The sequence below is a fragment of the Somniosus microcephalus genome, chromosome 5, assembly GCF_052327205.1.
Source record: "Somniosus microcephalus isolate GS21.2 chromosome 5, FLI_Smic_1.0, whole genome shotgun sequence".
In the NCBI taxonomy this organism is placed as follows: Eukaryota; Metazoa; Chordata; class Chondrichthyes; order Squaliformes; family Somniosidae; genus Somniosus; species Somniosus microcephalus.
Genome location: NC_140991.1, coordinates 8,978,902 through 8,994,840, shown reverse-complemented (window position 1 = coordinate 8,994,840; position 15,939 = coordinate 8,978,902). Strand labels below are relative to the sequence as shown.

General features: G+C 45.8%; 1 protein-coding gene across 3 annotated transcripts in view; it reads left to right on the top strand.

The window, feature by feature from the left end:
* The first annotated feature begins 1,087 nt into the window (after positions 1–1,087).
* The window catches only part of LOC147116859 (repressor of RNA polymerase III transcription MAF1 homolog), a 64,229-nt gene continuing 49,377 nt past the window's right edge, over positions 1,088–15,939 (top strand). Inside the window, exons 1-2 of one of the 3 annotated variants that reach the window (XM_085987272.1) lie at positions 1,088–1,418; positions 13,518–13,661. In XM_085987272.1, the coding sequence (XP_085843398.1) occupies positions 13,579–13,661 (83 nt within the window). In that variant the 5' untranslated portion in view covers positions 1,088–1,418; positions 13,518–13,578. Of the gene's footprint in view, positions 1,419–5,674; positions 5,904–6,115; positions 6,139–13,517; positions 13,662–15,939 lie in introns of those variants that run through there. The other 2 variants (XM_085987273.1, XM_085987275.1) reach the window with 2 other exon arrangements.

The window sequence follows — 15,939 nt, the reverse complement described above, 5'->3', positions numbered from 1 at the left end:
CATACAGTGTATAAACAGGTATATCCCTGAGTTTATAAATATACATTCGCCTTGTTTATATATATTCTTTTCTTAGTTTACTGGTTGTCCCTCTGTTCATGGCAAGCTGTAACATAGTGTGCCGCCAGTGTTACACAGCTTCTCTCCTCCCCCAGTAGGAATGGGAGTTTTTGGTTGTCAGTCAGATTTCTGAATTCAGGGCATATTTGTGAGAATTTTTGGTAGAAATTCTCTCTGATGCCCTGATATTTTCCACAGGCTGTGAGGAAGTGCATCTCTGTCTCAACTACTCCCTGACTGCAGTGAGAGCATATCCTGTCTTCTCTTGGCAGCCTGGTCTGCCTGTGTCTGCCTTTTTCGATCGCTAGGCTATGTTCGCTAAGTCTGTACCTTGTCAAGGTTCTTCTCAGTTTGTTATCCTTTACCATGGTCAGGTAATCAGCTATGTTGTATTGTCTGTTTAGGGCCAAGTAGCAATTGAGTTTGCTTTGGGTTTTTGTTGTTTCTGCCCAATATGACAGATATTTTTCCTTTTGCTTAGCGACGATTGTGTTGGGTCGAATTCTAAAGGATATACACAATACACAGGCTTATATAGCCCAAGTGGCAATTACCGGCATTACGCAGACCTGGGGCTCTTAAAGGCACATACACCACAGGAATGACTGACAGCGCTGTCAGCCAATCAACAGCGAAAGAGCTCATAATGAGTGGGCGGGGCCAGATCGCGGAACCAATTGTCGCCTCAAGATTTGCATAATGAGACGCCGGGGGGCGGGATGGACGGGCGAACCAATGGTTGCGCGGCGCGTTAACCAATTCAAATCAGCCTTGCGCAACCGTCGCCCACCTCTCTCCTTTGACCGACGCTCGCTCAGCCAATCAGCGCCGCAAACCCGCCCCCTCCACTTGGAGCGAGGGCACGACCAGCCAATCAACGTCTGATCACCGCCCCCTTCCCCGTTGAGCGGCGGCTGTGCCCTCCAATCATGCGGCAGCGAGGAAGGCGGGCTTCGAAGCGATTGGGCGGTCGGTGAGGTGGGGCGGGGCCGGCGATGTATTAAAAGGGAAGGGGGTGGGGGTTGGGTTTTGGCAGTGGCGGCGGGGCTTTGTGTGAGTAGGAGGTGGTCATCGGGTGACTGCAGATCGATTGAAGGGGAGTGTTGGTAGGTGTTGCGGAGAGGGCTGTGCGAGGGTGAATGTGTGAGGAAAGTCGGGCGGTGATGGTGCCCCGGGCCGCTCCCCGTCTCCCCGCCCAGGCCTCTTCATGCAGCCGCGCCCCGAGCTCGCTTATTGTCCACCCGCGGCACTTAGGCATTTGGACGACGGCGGGCGCGTTACCCAGAGCCGGGGCTTCGAGTCGGCCCGCCTTGGCCTGAAGAGAGAGAGCGAGAGAAAAACACGCTTCAGCCAGCCAGGTAAGAAGTATTAACGGGGTCTCAGTAATATTACTGTCAGGAGCCGTATTAATGGGGTCTCAGTAATATTACTGTCGGGGCAGTATTACTGCGGTCTCAGTAATATTACTGTCGGGCAGTATTAATGGGGTCTCAGTAATATTACTGTCGGGGCAGTATTAATGGTCTCAGTTATATTACTGTCAGGAGCAGTATTAATGGGCTCAGTAATATTACTGTCAGGAGCAGTATTAATGGGGTCTCAGTAATATTACTGTCGGGGCATTATTAATGCGGTCTCAGTAATATTACTGTCGGGCAGTATTAATGGGGTCTCTAATATTGCTGTCGGGGCAGTATTAATGCGGTCTCAGTAATATTGCTGTCGGGCAGTATTAATGGGGTCTCAGTAATATTACTGTCGGAGCAGTATTAATGCGGTCTCAGTAATATTACTGTCGGGGCAGTATTACTGCGGTCTCAGTAATATTACTGTCGGGCAGTATTAATGGGGTCTCAGTAATACTGTCGGGCAGTATTAATGGGGTCTCAGTAATATTACTGTTGGGGCAGTATTAATAGGTCTCAGTAATACTGTCAGGAGCAGTATTAATGGTCTCAGTAATATTACTGTCAGGAGCAGTATTAATGGGGTCTCAGTAATATTACTGTCGGGGCAGTATTAATAGGTCTCAGTAATACTGTCAGGAGCAGTATTAATGGTCTCAGTAATATTACTGTCAGGAGCAGTATTAATGGTCTCAGTAATATTACTGTCAGGAGCAGTATTAATGGGGTCTCAGTAATATTACTGTCGGGGCAGTATTAATGCGGTCTCAGTAATACTGTCAGGAGCAGTATTAATGGGGTCTCACTAATACTGTCAGGGGCGGTATTAATGGGGTCTCAGTAATATTACTGTCGGGAGCAGTATTAATGGGGTCTCAGTAATACTGTCGGGCAGTATTAATGGGGTCTCAGTAATACTGTAGGGAGCAGTATTAATGGGGTCTCTAATACTGTCAGGGGCAGTATTAATGGGGTCTCTAATATTACTGTCAGAGCAGTATTGATGGGGCCTTAGTAATACTGTTGGGCAGTATTAATGGAGTCTCCGCAATATTACTGTCAGGGGCAGTATTAATGGGCTCTCGGTAACATTGTTGGGGGCAGTATTAATAGGGCTGCAGTGATATTACTGTCAGGAGCAGTATTAATGGGGTCTCAGTAATATTACAGTCGGCAGTATTAATGGGGTCTGCAGGGATATTACTTTCAGCATTAGGCAGACAGCTGCAGTAACATACTGTCAGTGACGGGGGATATGGTTACTAGAAGCTGCAGTAATACTGTCAGGGACTGAAACTAGTAATATTGGGGGCTGCAGGGATAATAATAATTCAACTTTATTGTCATTGTACAATGCACAAGTACATGAACAACGAAATGTGATCTTGCAAGCTCCCACGAGTCCAGTACAAATAACATTAACATTAAACGTAAATAGCACCGTCCTGGGAGAAGCAAAGCCGCTGCGTCTGTGCGCGCCGCCATTCCATTTCCACCATTCCTCCTGTCCGACAATCTTCAGCCCAACACCCGGGCCCGCTCACCAGCCACCCCTCCCGGGGCTCCTTTCGTGACCTTCTCACCAACCGTCCCTCCTCGGGGCTCCTTCCGTGACCTTCTGCACCTGGTCTTCCCTGATGGTCACCCCTCCAGGTACTAACCAGGCCTGGCTCTGCTTAGCTTCCAAGCCTTGCCAGTGACCCTGTCCCTATTACTTGCTGTCAGTGACAGGGACATGGATATTAACAGGATCTGCAGTAATTACAGCATTAACGGGAGCTGCAGTAATATTACTCCGTGTCAGGCAGTATTAATGGGAGCTGCAGTAATATTGCAGTTGGTATCAGCTGGGATTAACGAGAGTTGCCATAATATTACTTGCTGTCAGTGATGGGAAGTTGATAGTAATACTATTACTGCAGCTGCTATTAATGTCTGTCGATGGACATGGGTATAAAGAGGGGTAATGGTAATTTTACTGTTGGGGGATGTGGATATTTACACAGGCTGCGTAATGTTACTGCCAGTATTATCAAAAAACAAGAAAAATGTACATGTTGGAAATCTGAAACGGAAAATGATGGAAACACTCGGCTAGGTAGATAGCATATGCAGAGAGAGCAGATAAGTTATGTTTCAGGTATTACTGTTAATGTCAGGAAATGCTAATATTAACGGGCTGCAAAAGTGTCCGTCTGGTGACAATGATTAGAAATAGGAACTGTAAGTAAGTTACTGTCAGTGTTTGGGAAGGATAACAGGAAGTGGCAGTTGAGGAAAATTAATATTCGTGTTCCATAACATAAATATTGAGTATTTCTGTCCGTGTTGGGAATATTACGTTAAGCCGGACATGGCAGTAATGCTGTCCTAGCGAGGGCCTTAACCAGAGCTGGTAGCAATGCTTTCAGTGCGAGGCAGTTGGTGGTAATTATGTCAGTGAACAAGTGCTTTAACGGGAGCTGTTACTAGTGCTGTTGGAGAACAAGAACACTAATGGGAGGTGGCAGTAAATCTTTTGGGGAAAGTTAATGGCAGTTGAGAAAGTTACTGTTGAGGATAATTATGGCATTAAGAGTGGGCAGTAATCGTGGAGCCAGGGAATGCAAGCATTAGCAGGTGCTGAGATAATGCTGTCACAATGTAAGCATTAATAGGAGCTGGTGGCAATGCCGTCGGATTGGGGGGGGATGTATTAAGAGCTAGTAGTGACATTACTCAGAATGAAGGCATTGATGAGTGCTAGTAATGTAACTACCCATGTCAAGGGGATTAGTGTTGTCAGAAGCTGGTACACTCCAGTACTGTGCTAAGATCATCATTAGTGACTTGTAATACTGTAATCGGTGATGGAAAGTAGGTGTCAGTGCCTGGGAGCATATATGCTGTCAGTGCCAGAGAGTGCGATATATTATTTATTGTACTCTCTGAATGGAAGTCAGTATTAATATGCATCTGCGCATTCATGTTAATCTGCTAATTGAAGATTCAGCTGTCATTTGAATACACAGAATAATTTTCAATGCTAAGTAGTGTACCTGCTTGCTAAGCTGTTTAACTGGATGTCTGGATACTAGATGAGGTATGATGGTGTTCTACGTGATAGTGTACAGTCAGTATTCAGTTCCAGTATATGTACTGTATCTCATTTAAGAGTTTAATTTGGCAAAATAGCACATGGTTACTGGGTATGTTAATTAAATTATTATAGACTCTTGGTACTGTTTGTACAGGCAAGCACTGCCAGTGTGGATAATTAAGTTTATAGGTTGCGCTCAGTGGTGTAGTGGAGCTACTGTGTGCTTCTTATTTGACCGTATTATCACTGGAGGCACTTACTTTGCAGTTGCTAGCAGGGCCCCTGAGATGCAACTGTTCCTGGGTTTTCAGGGAAGATGGTAACTGCTCCAACAGTGGACTGGAGGCAGTAGAAGGTGGGAAGTGAGGTAGTGCACCCCTAAAGTCCCTAACAGCAAAGTCAAAAAAGCCTGGGGGGGGGGGGGTTTATTAAGAAGTTCATATTCCACTGTGAAACACCAACACCTTATGGAGTATTTTGAGCTGTATAATAGGAAGGCGTCATGTTGGTTACATATTTGTCACTAGTTCTGGGCAGTGATAATTTAAAGGGAAACTTTATCTTGTGATTTGGTACCAATATGTTAAGTAATACCAGAGGTGACCGTTTGATTGTTCTGCATTGTTCTAACTCATTGTGCAAACTAATATTCAACTCATCCTCCGGCATTTAAAAATCCATCATTAAATCAAATTCCTTTTTCTTCAGACAAACTGATCCTGAATTTTTGTCTAAAATACAGCATAAATTCACAAAGATCAGTGATTGAACTCGTCAAAGGGATAACAATGCGCTGTCAGTGTTTTAAAGAACAAGTTCTGATTGAAAATGACTGCCCGTGTGATAAAATATTTCAGAAATTGCTTCAATATTTTTCTTTGTGCTATTTCACTAAGGATGGAGGGAAAGTAGTTAGAACAGAGAGTACTTTCTTGCACTTGATATTTTATTTACAAGCTGCGTTAAAGATCTCTTGGGGACAAAACCGGTTCGGTACCAACTCCAACCACTTTAGCCCACTATCATGTGTCTGGGCTCTTGGCTCCGTACTCTGGAAACAAGAACTTCATGAAATGTTGATCTGTTTATGCCCCAGGCGGCCTGCTCACTATCTATCTCTAGTCAGTGCACTGACTTGTTATGCCACAATGTGAGGTGGTGACTTTCTCTCAATTCTGCTTTTCAATCTGGGAAGGTAGTTAATGCTGCCTGAGATGGAGTGTTGGATACGAGTCTATCCTAACCTTCGTCAACTTGAGAAGGAAGATAGGGAGCGTAAGGAAGAGAAAGTGTCAAGTTGGAGGATGGGAGGGAGCGTATTAGAACATTGCTGAGCCTCCACTGTTTTTGATCTTGAGGTATGTAACAGTGCCCCTCCTCCCACTCGCAGCTAGTGTCAGATTGAACCTGTGTTCCCCAGTGTTGTGATTGTGTAGTTAGTACAAGTACCCAGTCGTTTTACAGGTGAGGAGAATGGGGCTGAGCTGTGTGCTCAGGATCGAGGCATGAGCAGTGGAAATTTAAAATAAAACCATAAATACTGGACGTGCAGCATCTTGATCAGCACTTGGAAGAATGACAGGTTAACTTCTGGTGATGCTCTCCACCTTTCTCTTTCAGTTGCTGACTCGCTGTGCGTTTTGTTTTATTTAATGCTTTACAGAAGATAGGAATAATTGTCATATTTAGGCTTTGCGTCTACTCTTTTGCCTGTGTTTTTATTTTGATGTCACAAATAGCCCATCAGATGAGCTCACCGTTGCATTCAACCTATTTCTGTTGCCCATTGCTCAGTGTGGGGAAGGGGGAAAGAAGTGTCGTCATTGTATTGTGTGCTTGTATGATTCAGTCTGGACAGGATGTGTCCAGTTGATTGTGTGATGGTTGGGGTTGCTGGGATTTGAAGATGCTGAACTCCATTCAGCCTTTGATGCCAACTGTTTTAAATCTAAATTGTAGATGCTTCCAAATGCTTGTGTGTTCTCTTTTTTTTCTCTCGCTCCTTTCCTCCTCTCTCCCCCCCCCCCCCGCTCCTTTTCTCTCTGTTGTGTTGCTAGACTTTCTTGTGATATTAAACATAGAAACTAGGAGCAGGAGTAGGCCATTCGGCCCTTCGAGCCTGCTCCGCCATTCAACGAGATCATGGCTGATCATCCAAACCCTAGCACCCGGTCCCTACACCGACAGCCATCCCACCCAAGCCCTATCCCCGTAACCCCACATATTTAATCCCCCCTAACACTAAGGGCCAATTTTTATCATGGCCAATCAACCTAACCCGCACATCTTTGGACTGTGGGAGGAAACCGGGGCACCCGGAGGAAACCCACGCAAAGAAAGCTGTATAGGCAGCTGCGGTACTTGTTTAGTTTTCCCCTGGTGTAATATACTTGAGCTGTGCAGACCACGAAAGTCTCTGGTTCAGTACCAGCTTGTGTTGATTGGTTGATCTTGGCCAGCATAGGTTAAAATGGGACAAATTAGCAGGGTCCCTGCTCTCGATCACTGTCCACTGACCCCCTGCACATGTGACGGATGTCTGAGAGCATTTAGGGTCTGGTGTGATGCCCTCAATCATCAAATAGCTTGCCTACACTCGTGGCCCTTCAATGGTGTCTAGTGCTGTGGAACTTTACTACACTACCAATGATTCTTTATTGGAGCAAACATTGAGAAAGATAGTGATAGACTTCAGGACAGACAGACTGGTGGAATGGCCAGACACATGGCAGATGAAATTCAATGCTGAGAATTGTGAGGATACATTTTGGTAGGAAGAATGAGAGACCATACATGCTAAAAGGTACCATTTTAAAGTGGTTGCAAGAACAGAGACACCTGGGGGTATATGTGCACAAATCTTTGAAGGTGGCAGGACAGGTTAACAAAGCAGTTAGTAAAACATACAGGATCCTGGGCTTTATAATTAGAGGCGTAGCGTACAAAAGCCAGGAAGTTGTGCTAAACCTTTATAAAACACTGGTTCGGCCCCAGCTGGAGCATTGTGTCCAATTCTGGGCACCACACTTTAGGAAGGATGTGAAGGCTTTGGAGAGGGTGCAGAAAAGATTTATTAGAATGGTTCCAGGGATGAGGGACTTCAGTTAGTGAGTAGACTGGAGAAGCTGGGATTGTTCTCCGTGGAGCAGAGAAGGCTAAGAGGAGATTTGATGGAGGTGTTTAAAATCATGAAGGATTTAGACAGGGTAAATAAAGAGAAACTGTTTCCAGTAGCTGAAGGGTTAATAATGAGGGGGCACAGATTTAAGGTGATTGGCAAAAGAACCAGAGGCGACATGAGGAAAAACGTTGTTTACACAACGAGTGGTTAGGATTTGGAATGTGCTGCCTGATAGGGCGGTGGATACAGATTCAAAAGTAGCCTTCAAAAGGCAATTGGATAAATACTGGAAGGAGAAAAATTGCAGGGATATGAGGAAAGAGCGGGGAGTGGGATTAACTGGATTGTTCTTCGAAAGAGCCGGTGCAGCCTCGATGGGCCGAATGGCCTCCTTCTGTTGTCTTCAGAAGTGGAGAGGTGAACCAAAATTGATGGAGAAAAATTGTATTGAGACCATGTATTTTAAGTTTGTGTCAGTACCACCTTTAATTCAAATTGCTGCAATCACTGGTGGCGAAATACTTGGCACACGAGTATCTCATCCCAGTGTTACACAGCTCATTGCTCTCTGCAGACCTGACCCAAGTTTAGAAGGCCAAAATCTCTATTGTGTAACTTTGTTCTGAGGTACATGGTAAATGGGAGCTGTGCTAACAGAATAGCCATTTAAGGTATTGGGACAAATGCCATATGGTATTTTATTTAGGAACATCTGTCAATCGACCGGCATCATAAATCCAAATTATGAAAATCAATAAAATCCCCTCAGTTACTGTTGACACCAAACTGAACCAGTTCAACCGTCAATCTCCTCAGTCAGTAAAACTTCTGTCGTTTTCTGGGCATAAAGGTGGGGAGTCTAGCATCCGATGGAATTTGAGTACGCAGATAAAATTAACGCAAATACTGTAAGTGATTTTGGTAAGAATGAGAGGCAATATAAACAAAATGGTACAATGGTGGTGCAGGAACAGAGACACCCGGGGCTGTGTACACAAATCTTTGAAGGTGGCAGAACAAATTGAGAAGACTTTCATTTAAAAAAAAAAAAATATGGGATCCTTGGCTTTACAAACTGAGGCATAAGAGTACAAAAGCAAAGAAGGTATGCTAAACCTTTATATCACTAGTTAGGCCTCAGCTGGACTACTGTGTCCAATTCTTTAGGCAGGATATAAAGTAAGTCCTTTAGAGAGGGTGCTGAGCAGATGGTGCTTGGGATGCCGGACTTCAGTTGTGTTGAGAGACTAGAGAAACTGGGCTTGTTCTCGGAACAGAGACGGTTAAGGGGAGATTTAAGAGGAGTTCAAAATCATGACCAGTTTTGATTAGAGTAAATAAGGAGGAACTGTTTCTAGTGGCAGAAGGATTGGTAACCAGAGGACTCAGATTTCAGGCAATTAGCAGAAGAACCAGAGGCAAGATGAGAATTTTTTTATGCAGCCAGTTGTTCTAGTCTGGAATTCACTCCCTGAAAGGGTGGAGGTTGCAGATTCAATAGCAACTGTCAAAAGGACATTGGATAAATACTTCAAATGGAATAATGTGTGTGGTTAAGGGGAAAGAGCAGGGGGGGTGGGACTAATTGGAGAGCCCTACCAAAGAGCTGGCACAGACATCATTGGCCGAATGGCCTCCTTCTGTGCTGTATCATTCGATGATTCTGAGATATACCTTTAGCGAACACCAGCAGGAGCGTGTCCTTGTAGCATCAAATGGTTCTCTTTTGGTCCAGTCAGCTATTTGCCCCCTTGCAGTGGCCATCCATGTTCCAGTCTGGTGATGCAGGCAGCAGCTTCTGTGTAATGTGAAGGCAGGGAACCAGTTAAGAACTAGTATTGCAAGCTGGATTTTTTTTTAATTCGTTCGTGGGATGTGGACGTCGCTGGCAAGGCCAGCATTTATTACCCATCCTTAGTTGCCCTTGAAGGTGGTGGTGAGCCGCCTCCTTGAACCGCTGCAGTCAGTGTGGTGAAGGTGCTCCCACAGTGCTGTTAGGGAGGGAGTTCCAGGATTTTGACCCAGCGATGATGAAGGAACGGGGATATACTTCCAAGTCAGGATGGTGTGTGACTTGGAGGTGGTAATGTTCCCATGTGCCTGCTGCCCTTGTCCTTCTAGGTGGTAGAGGTCATGGGTTTGGGAGGTGCTGCTGAAGAAGTTGCTGCAGTGTATCTTGTAGATAGTACACACTGCAGCCAGGGTACGCCAGTGGTGGAGGGCGTGAATGCTTAAGGTGGTGGACGGGGTGCCAATCAAGCGGGCTGCTTTGTCTTGGATGGTGTCGAGTTTCTTGAGTGTTGTTGGACTTGCACTCATCCAGGCAAATGGAGAGTATTCCATCACACTCCTTACTTGTGCCTTGTAGATGGTGGAAAGGCTTTGGGGAGTCGGGAGGTGAGACACTTGCCGCAGAATACCTAGCCTCTGACCTGCTCTTGTTGCCACAGTAGTTATGTGGCCGGTCCAATGAAGTTTCTGGTCAATGGTGACCCCCCCAGGATGTTGTTGATGGGGGATTCTGCGATGGTAATGCAGTTGAATGTCAAGAGGTGGTGGTTAGACACTTGCTTGTTGGAGATAGTCATTGCCTGGCACTTGTGTGGCGCGAATGTTACCTGCCACTTATCAGCCCAAGCCTGAATGTTGTCCAGGTCTTGCTGAGGAGTTGCGAATGGCACTGAACACTGCTGTCATTAGCAAACATCCCCACTTCTGACCTTTATGATGGAGGGAAGGTCTTTGATGAAGCAGTTGAAGATGGTTGAGCCTGGGGCACTGCCCTGAGGAACTCCTGCAGCGATGTCCTGGGGCATGCCTGATTGACCTCCAACCATCATAACCATCTTCCTTTGTGCTAGGTATAACTCCAGCCAGTGGAGAGTTTTCCCCCCGATTCACATTGACTTTAGTTTTACTAGGGCTCCTTGATGACACACTTGGTCAAATGCTACCTTGATGTCAAGGGCAGTCACTCTCTCCTGACCTCTGGAATTCAGCTCTTCTGTCCATGTTTGGACCAAGGCTGTAATGAGGTCTGGAGCCGAGTGGTCTTGGTGGAACTCAAACTGAGCATCAGTGAGCAGGTTATTGGTGAGTAAGTGCCGCTTGATGGCACTGTCGATGACATCTTCCATCATTTTGCTGATGATTGAGAGTGGACCGATGGGGCGGTAATTGGCCGGATTGGATTTGTCCTGCATTTTGTGGATATGACATACCTGGGCAGTTTTCCACATTGTCGGATAGATGCCAGTGTTGTAACTGTACTGGAACAGCTTGGCTAGAGGCGCGGCTAGTTCTGGAGCACAAATCTTTAGCATGACAGCTGGGATGTTGTTGGGCCCATAGCCTTTGCTGTATCCAGTGTGCTCAGCTGTTTATCACGTGGAGTGAATCGAATTGGCTGAAGACTGGCTTCTGTGGTGGCGAGGACCTCCGGAGGAGGCCGATATGGATCATCCACTTGGCACTTCTGGCTGAAGATAGTTGCAAACGCTTCAGCTTTGCCTTTTGCACTCGTGTGCTGGGCTCCACCATCATTGAGGATGGGGATATTCATGTAGCCTCCTCCTCCTGTTAGTTGTTTAATGGCCCACCACCATTCACTACTGGATGTGGCAGGACTGCAGAGCTTTGATCTGATCTGTTGATTCTGGGTTCGCTTACCTCTGTCTATAGTATGCTGCTTCTGCTTTTTAGCATGCATGTAGTCCTGTGTTGCAGCTTCCCCAGGTTGGCACCTCAGTTTTAGGTATGCCTGGTGCTGCTCCTGGCATGCTCTTCTACACTCCTTATTGAACCAGGGTTGGTCCCCTGGCTTGATGGTAATGGTAGAGTGAGGGATATGCCGGGCCATGAGGTTACAGATTGTGGTGGAATACAATTCTGCTGCTGTTGATGGCCCACAGCGTCTCATGGATGCCCAGTTTTGAGCTGCTAGACCTGTTCTGAATCTTTCCCATTTAGCACGATGGTAGTTCCTCACAACACGATGGAGGGTGTGCTCAGTGTGAAGACGGGACTTTGTCTCCACAATGACTGTGCGGTGGTCACTGCTACCAATGTTGTCATGGACAGATGCATCTGCGACAGGTAGATTGGTGAGGACGAGGCCAAGTAGGTTTCTCCCTCGTGTTGATTCTCTCTCCACCTGTCGCAGGCCCAGACTGGCAGCTATGTCCTTTAGGACTCGGTCAGTAGTGGTGCTAGCGAGCCAATCTTGGTGATGGACATTGAAGTCCCCCACCCAGAGTATATTCTGTGCTCCTTCCAAGTGGTGTTCAACATGGCGGAGTACTGATTCATCAGCTGAGGGTTGGTGGTAATCAGCAGGAGGTTTCCTTGCCCTGAAGTCATGAGACTTCACGGGGTCCAGAGTCAATGTTGAGGACTCCCAGGGCCACTCCTTCCTGACTGTATACCACTGTGCCACCACCCCTGTTGGGTCAGGTGCCGGTGGGACAGGACATACCCTGGGATGGTGATGGAGGAGTCTGGGACATTAGCTGAAAGGTATGATTCTGTGAGTATGACTATGTCAGGCTATTGCTTGACTAGTCTGTGGGACAGCTCTCCCAATTTTGGCATAAGTCCCCAGATGTTGGTGAGGAGGACTTTGCAGGGTCGACTGGGCTGGGTGTGCTGTGTCTGGAGCTGGTGCCGAGGTCGATGCCGGGTGGACCATCTGGTTTTATTGTTTTTTTTTTAACAACAGAGTGGCTTGCTAGGCCATTTCAGAGGGCAGTTAAGAGTCAACCACATTGCTGTGGGTCTGGAGTCACATATCGGCCAGACCGGGTAAGGACAGCAGATTTCCTTCCCTAAAGGACATTAGTGAACCAGATGGGTTTTTACGACAATCCAATAGTTTCATGGTCACCATTACTGATTCTAGCTTTTTATTCCAGATTTATTTAATTAACTGAATTTAAATTCCCCAGCTGCCGTGGTGGGATTTGAACTCGCGTCTCTGGATCATTCGTCCAGGCCTCTGTTGTTGTTATTCGATGTGTTGTAACAAGGCTGTGCCGCTGGCATTTTTCACCAAGTGGACCTGTTCTCTCAATTTTATAACCTATCGTTGTGCTTTGCTAAAATCGTCGTGACATTTGATCCCTCAGCCTCTCTTCAGCGAAGCTAAAGTTAGCCATCTATTCAGACCTGGCCTTAATGATTGCATTGCATCACAGCAGCGAAATAAATCGATACTGATTCAGAACAAGTGAGCAAAATCCAAGTCTTTTTCCTGCACTGTTGGCTCGGATCTCCAGGGTGTGAAGGGTACCTAGCAGCAACAAGTCGTAACACTTGTTTTTGCTGCACTTGGCTCTCTTCCCAGCTGACGAGCTCAGACAGCTGATCCTAATACACTAACAAAATACTACACTTGCGATGTGCTGTGGGACTGTATCTGGAGATTGTAAACCTATGCTCTTGGAATATTCCTGAACGGTTGTAGTTATTTATAGTAGTTTGAGGCATTATTAGTCCAGGCCTTTGGAATACTAGCCCAGTAACATAACCTGCCTAGCCTCCCAGCCTGTGTCCAAAATGACCTGTTACAGCGCCTTCTATGTGCCACACTTTGACAGCCGGTACCCGATCTTATTAATGGCTTTCTGCAGAATTCAAGTCTGTTCTTGTGTTCCCTGCCTGCAACTTGATTGGGGAGCAGGAGAAATGGTCTATTTTCCTGAGCGTGTCATTTAACTTAGAATGCATATGAGCTATTGGCAGTAACCCAGTAGCTCGTGCCGTGCATGTGCTTGGTTTTGGGATTTTAATTTAATGCTAAATTTGATATTCCTGTCTTTCTCTCTCTTCCCCTCCATTTTATTGGTGGGCACAGCATCAAGTATCTGAGTTGCGGTTCGCAAGACCCATAGTTGGAGTAAGTCAAGTCTTCCAAGATGAAGCTGTTGGAAAACACAAGCTTCGAGGCGATGAACTCTCAGCTTACCATAGAGACCGGTGACTCTCGCATTATAGGGCGGTGAGTTATACCATATCACTTTTTATATGATCATCTGGTTGAGGTCGACAACTTTTGAATTAAAACCACACTGTTCTGTACACACTTTCTGTCTAGGAATGTTGAATCAATAACCAAACATTTTTCTGAATTCATGAAGAAATCTCATGGTTGTATTTGGCCATTACATGGGCCCAGAATTTCCGGCACATCTGGATCGCAGGACATGGTTTACGGTGTAAAGCCCCCAGGAATCCATGGCATGAGTAACTGCAGCAATTATTTACACCACTCTGTGTTCTTGGGACATTTGTGCTGTTTCCCGCACCGCGAAAGTAGAACAGCTAATTATCATGGCTCCACCCCCACTAAAAGCAATGGCGAGATCGTGTTTGCTGAATTAATTAACGTCACTGTGAACGTAACCGTCGGTGATATCAAATGTGTCTGTTTATATTTTGCTATCAAATTAGCAAGTTATAAATGGCACTAGAATTACAGACTGCTTGAGCAACCAAAGACTAAAAGCCCCCAGTTTCTGTGTTCTTGCCTCCAATGGGAAGGTGGGGGAGTCACGGGTCTAATGGTCGAACCAGACCGATATAAACAACGGTGAACCTTCCCCCCCCTCCTCCCCCAATTTGAATTTGTTTCTCCCCATCAATTCAGCCGTTAAACATCTATTTTAGACACTTCCTGCCCTTCGAGATAACCCATCGCAACGGGTTTGTACTTTGGTCGTTGCTCACACCACTTCCACTTCGTCACTATGGTCACTGCAGCTTATTCTAATCAATTCTCCAGCAGATTTTGCATTAGGCTCACCATTTGAAGGACGGCCTAACTTGTGCATTCATCGTGACTGCAGCAGTTAAAGGTGGTGGCTCACCACCACCTTCTTGAGGGCAATTGGGGATGGACAATAAATGCTAGCCTTGCCAGCGATGCCCACGTCCTGTGAATGAATTAAAAGAAATAATAATTCCATGCTATTATGCTACCCTTACCCCACTTTGCCTTGTGTGGTATTGCAGCACGTCTCCAAGATGGTCTCTGCTGTGATTTGAGCCACTTTCATGCCATGAAGTGGTGTGCTAATGAGGCATATAGTTTGTTACAGATGCAGAAATGTAGTACAGGAAACTGGTTTATCCGGAGGTTGTATGTCCGGAATACTTGATCTAACGGCAAAAATCAGGAGCCGTTTTCTGTAAGTTTTTTTTAAGATGTCGTTCTTTTTTTTTTCCCCCAGTCAGCTACTGCAAGGTCTGTAGCTATAGCAACAGCTTCAGCTACAGACGCTTGCAGCTGCAGCCGACTCTTCAGAAGCTGTTGCTAAGCAACAGTGTTTGTTGTCAGATACGGAGATGAAAACCTCCATATGTTTCAACATTAACTTTGTATGTCCGGCAGTTTTGATAGATCGGCAACACGCCGGTCCCGTCAGTGCCGGATATCACAAAGTTTCCTGTACGGTTATTTACAATATTTAATTCTTTGAAAGAGCCTTTAAAATTGCAGAAAAAGAAACTGAATGAAGGGAAATCTGAAAGGGGAATAGAAACACAAATACTGTAAGTACAAAGGGTCAGTCAGTATCTGAAAGTGAAAAGGACAGGTGACCATTTCAAATCTCCACTCAACTTGTCTTGCATGTTATTGAATCTAATGTGTAGAGTGGTTTGGATATTCTTAAATGGACCATACACAATAGTAGTCTTTATTGTTAAGAAACCCATCTAGTTACATTTTTACATGCCTGAGGTTATTGAAATGTGAGCAGAAAGTCCCCTATGATGGAGTTAGTTAGTTTTGTTCATACAATACTTAGAGCAGCAATATCTTGCATTGAATGTGGTGGTAAGGCAGGTTGTAGTGGATTTTTGACAGTGCAGCTGGGCCACTGAGCAATGGGTGGCAGTGTGTGAAACTAAATATATTCTATTAGTCTTCAAAACCTCCCCATGACATTCATTGTTACCATCACCGAGTCCCCCACTATCAACATCTTGGGGGGTCACCATTGACCAGAAACGCAACTGGACCAACCACAAATGCTGTGGCTACTAGAGCAAGTGAGGCTGGGTATTCTGTGGTGAGTGACTCCCCAAAGCCTTCCCACCATCTACAAGGCACAAGTCAGGAGTGTGATGGAATACTCTCCACTTGCCTGGGTGGCGCAGCTCTGACAATACAAGCTCAACACCATCCAGGACAAAGCAGCCCGCTTGATTGGCACCCCATCACCACCTTAAACAGTCACTCCCTCCACCACTGGCGCGGTGTGTACCATCTACAA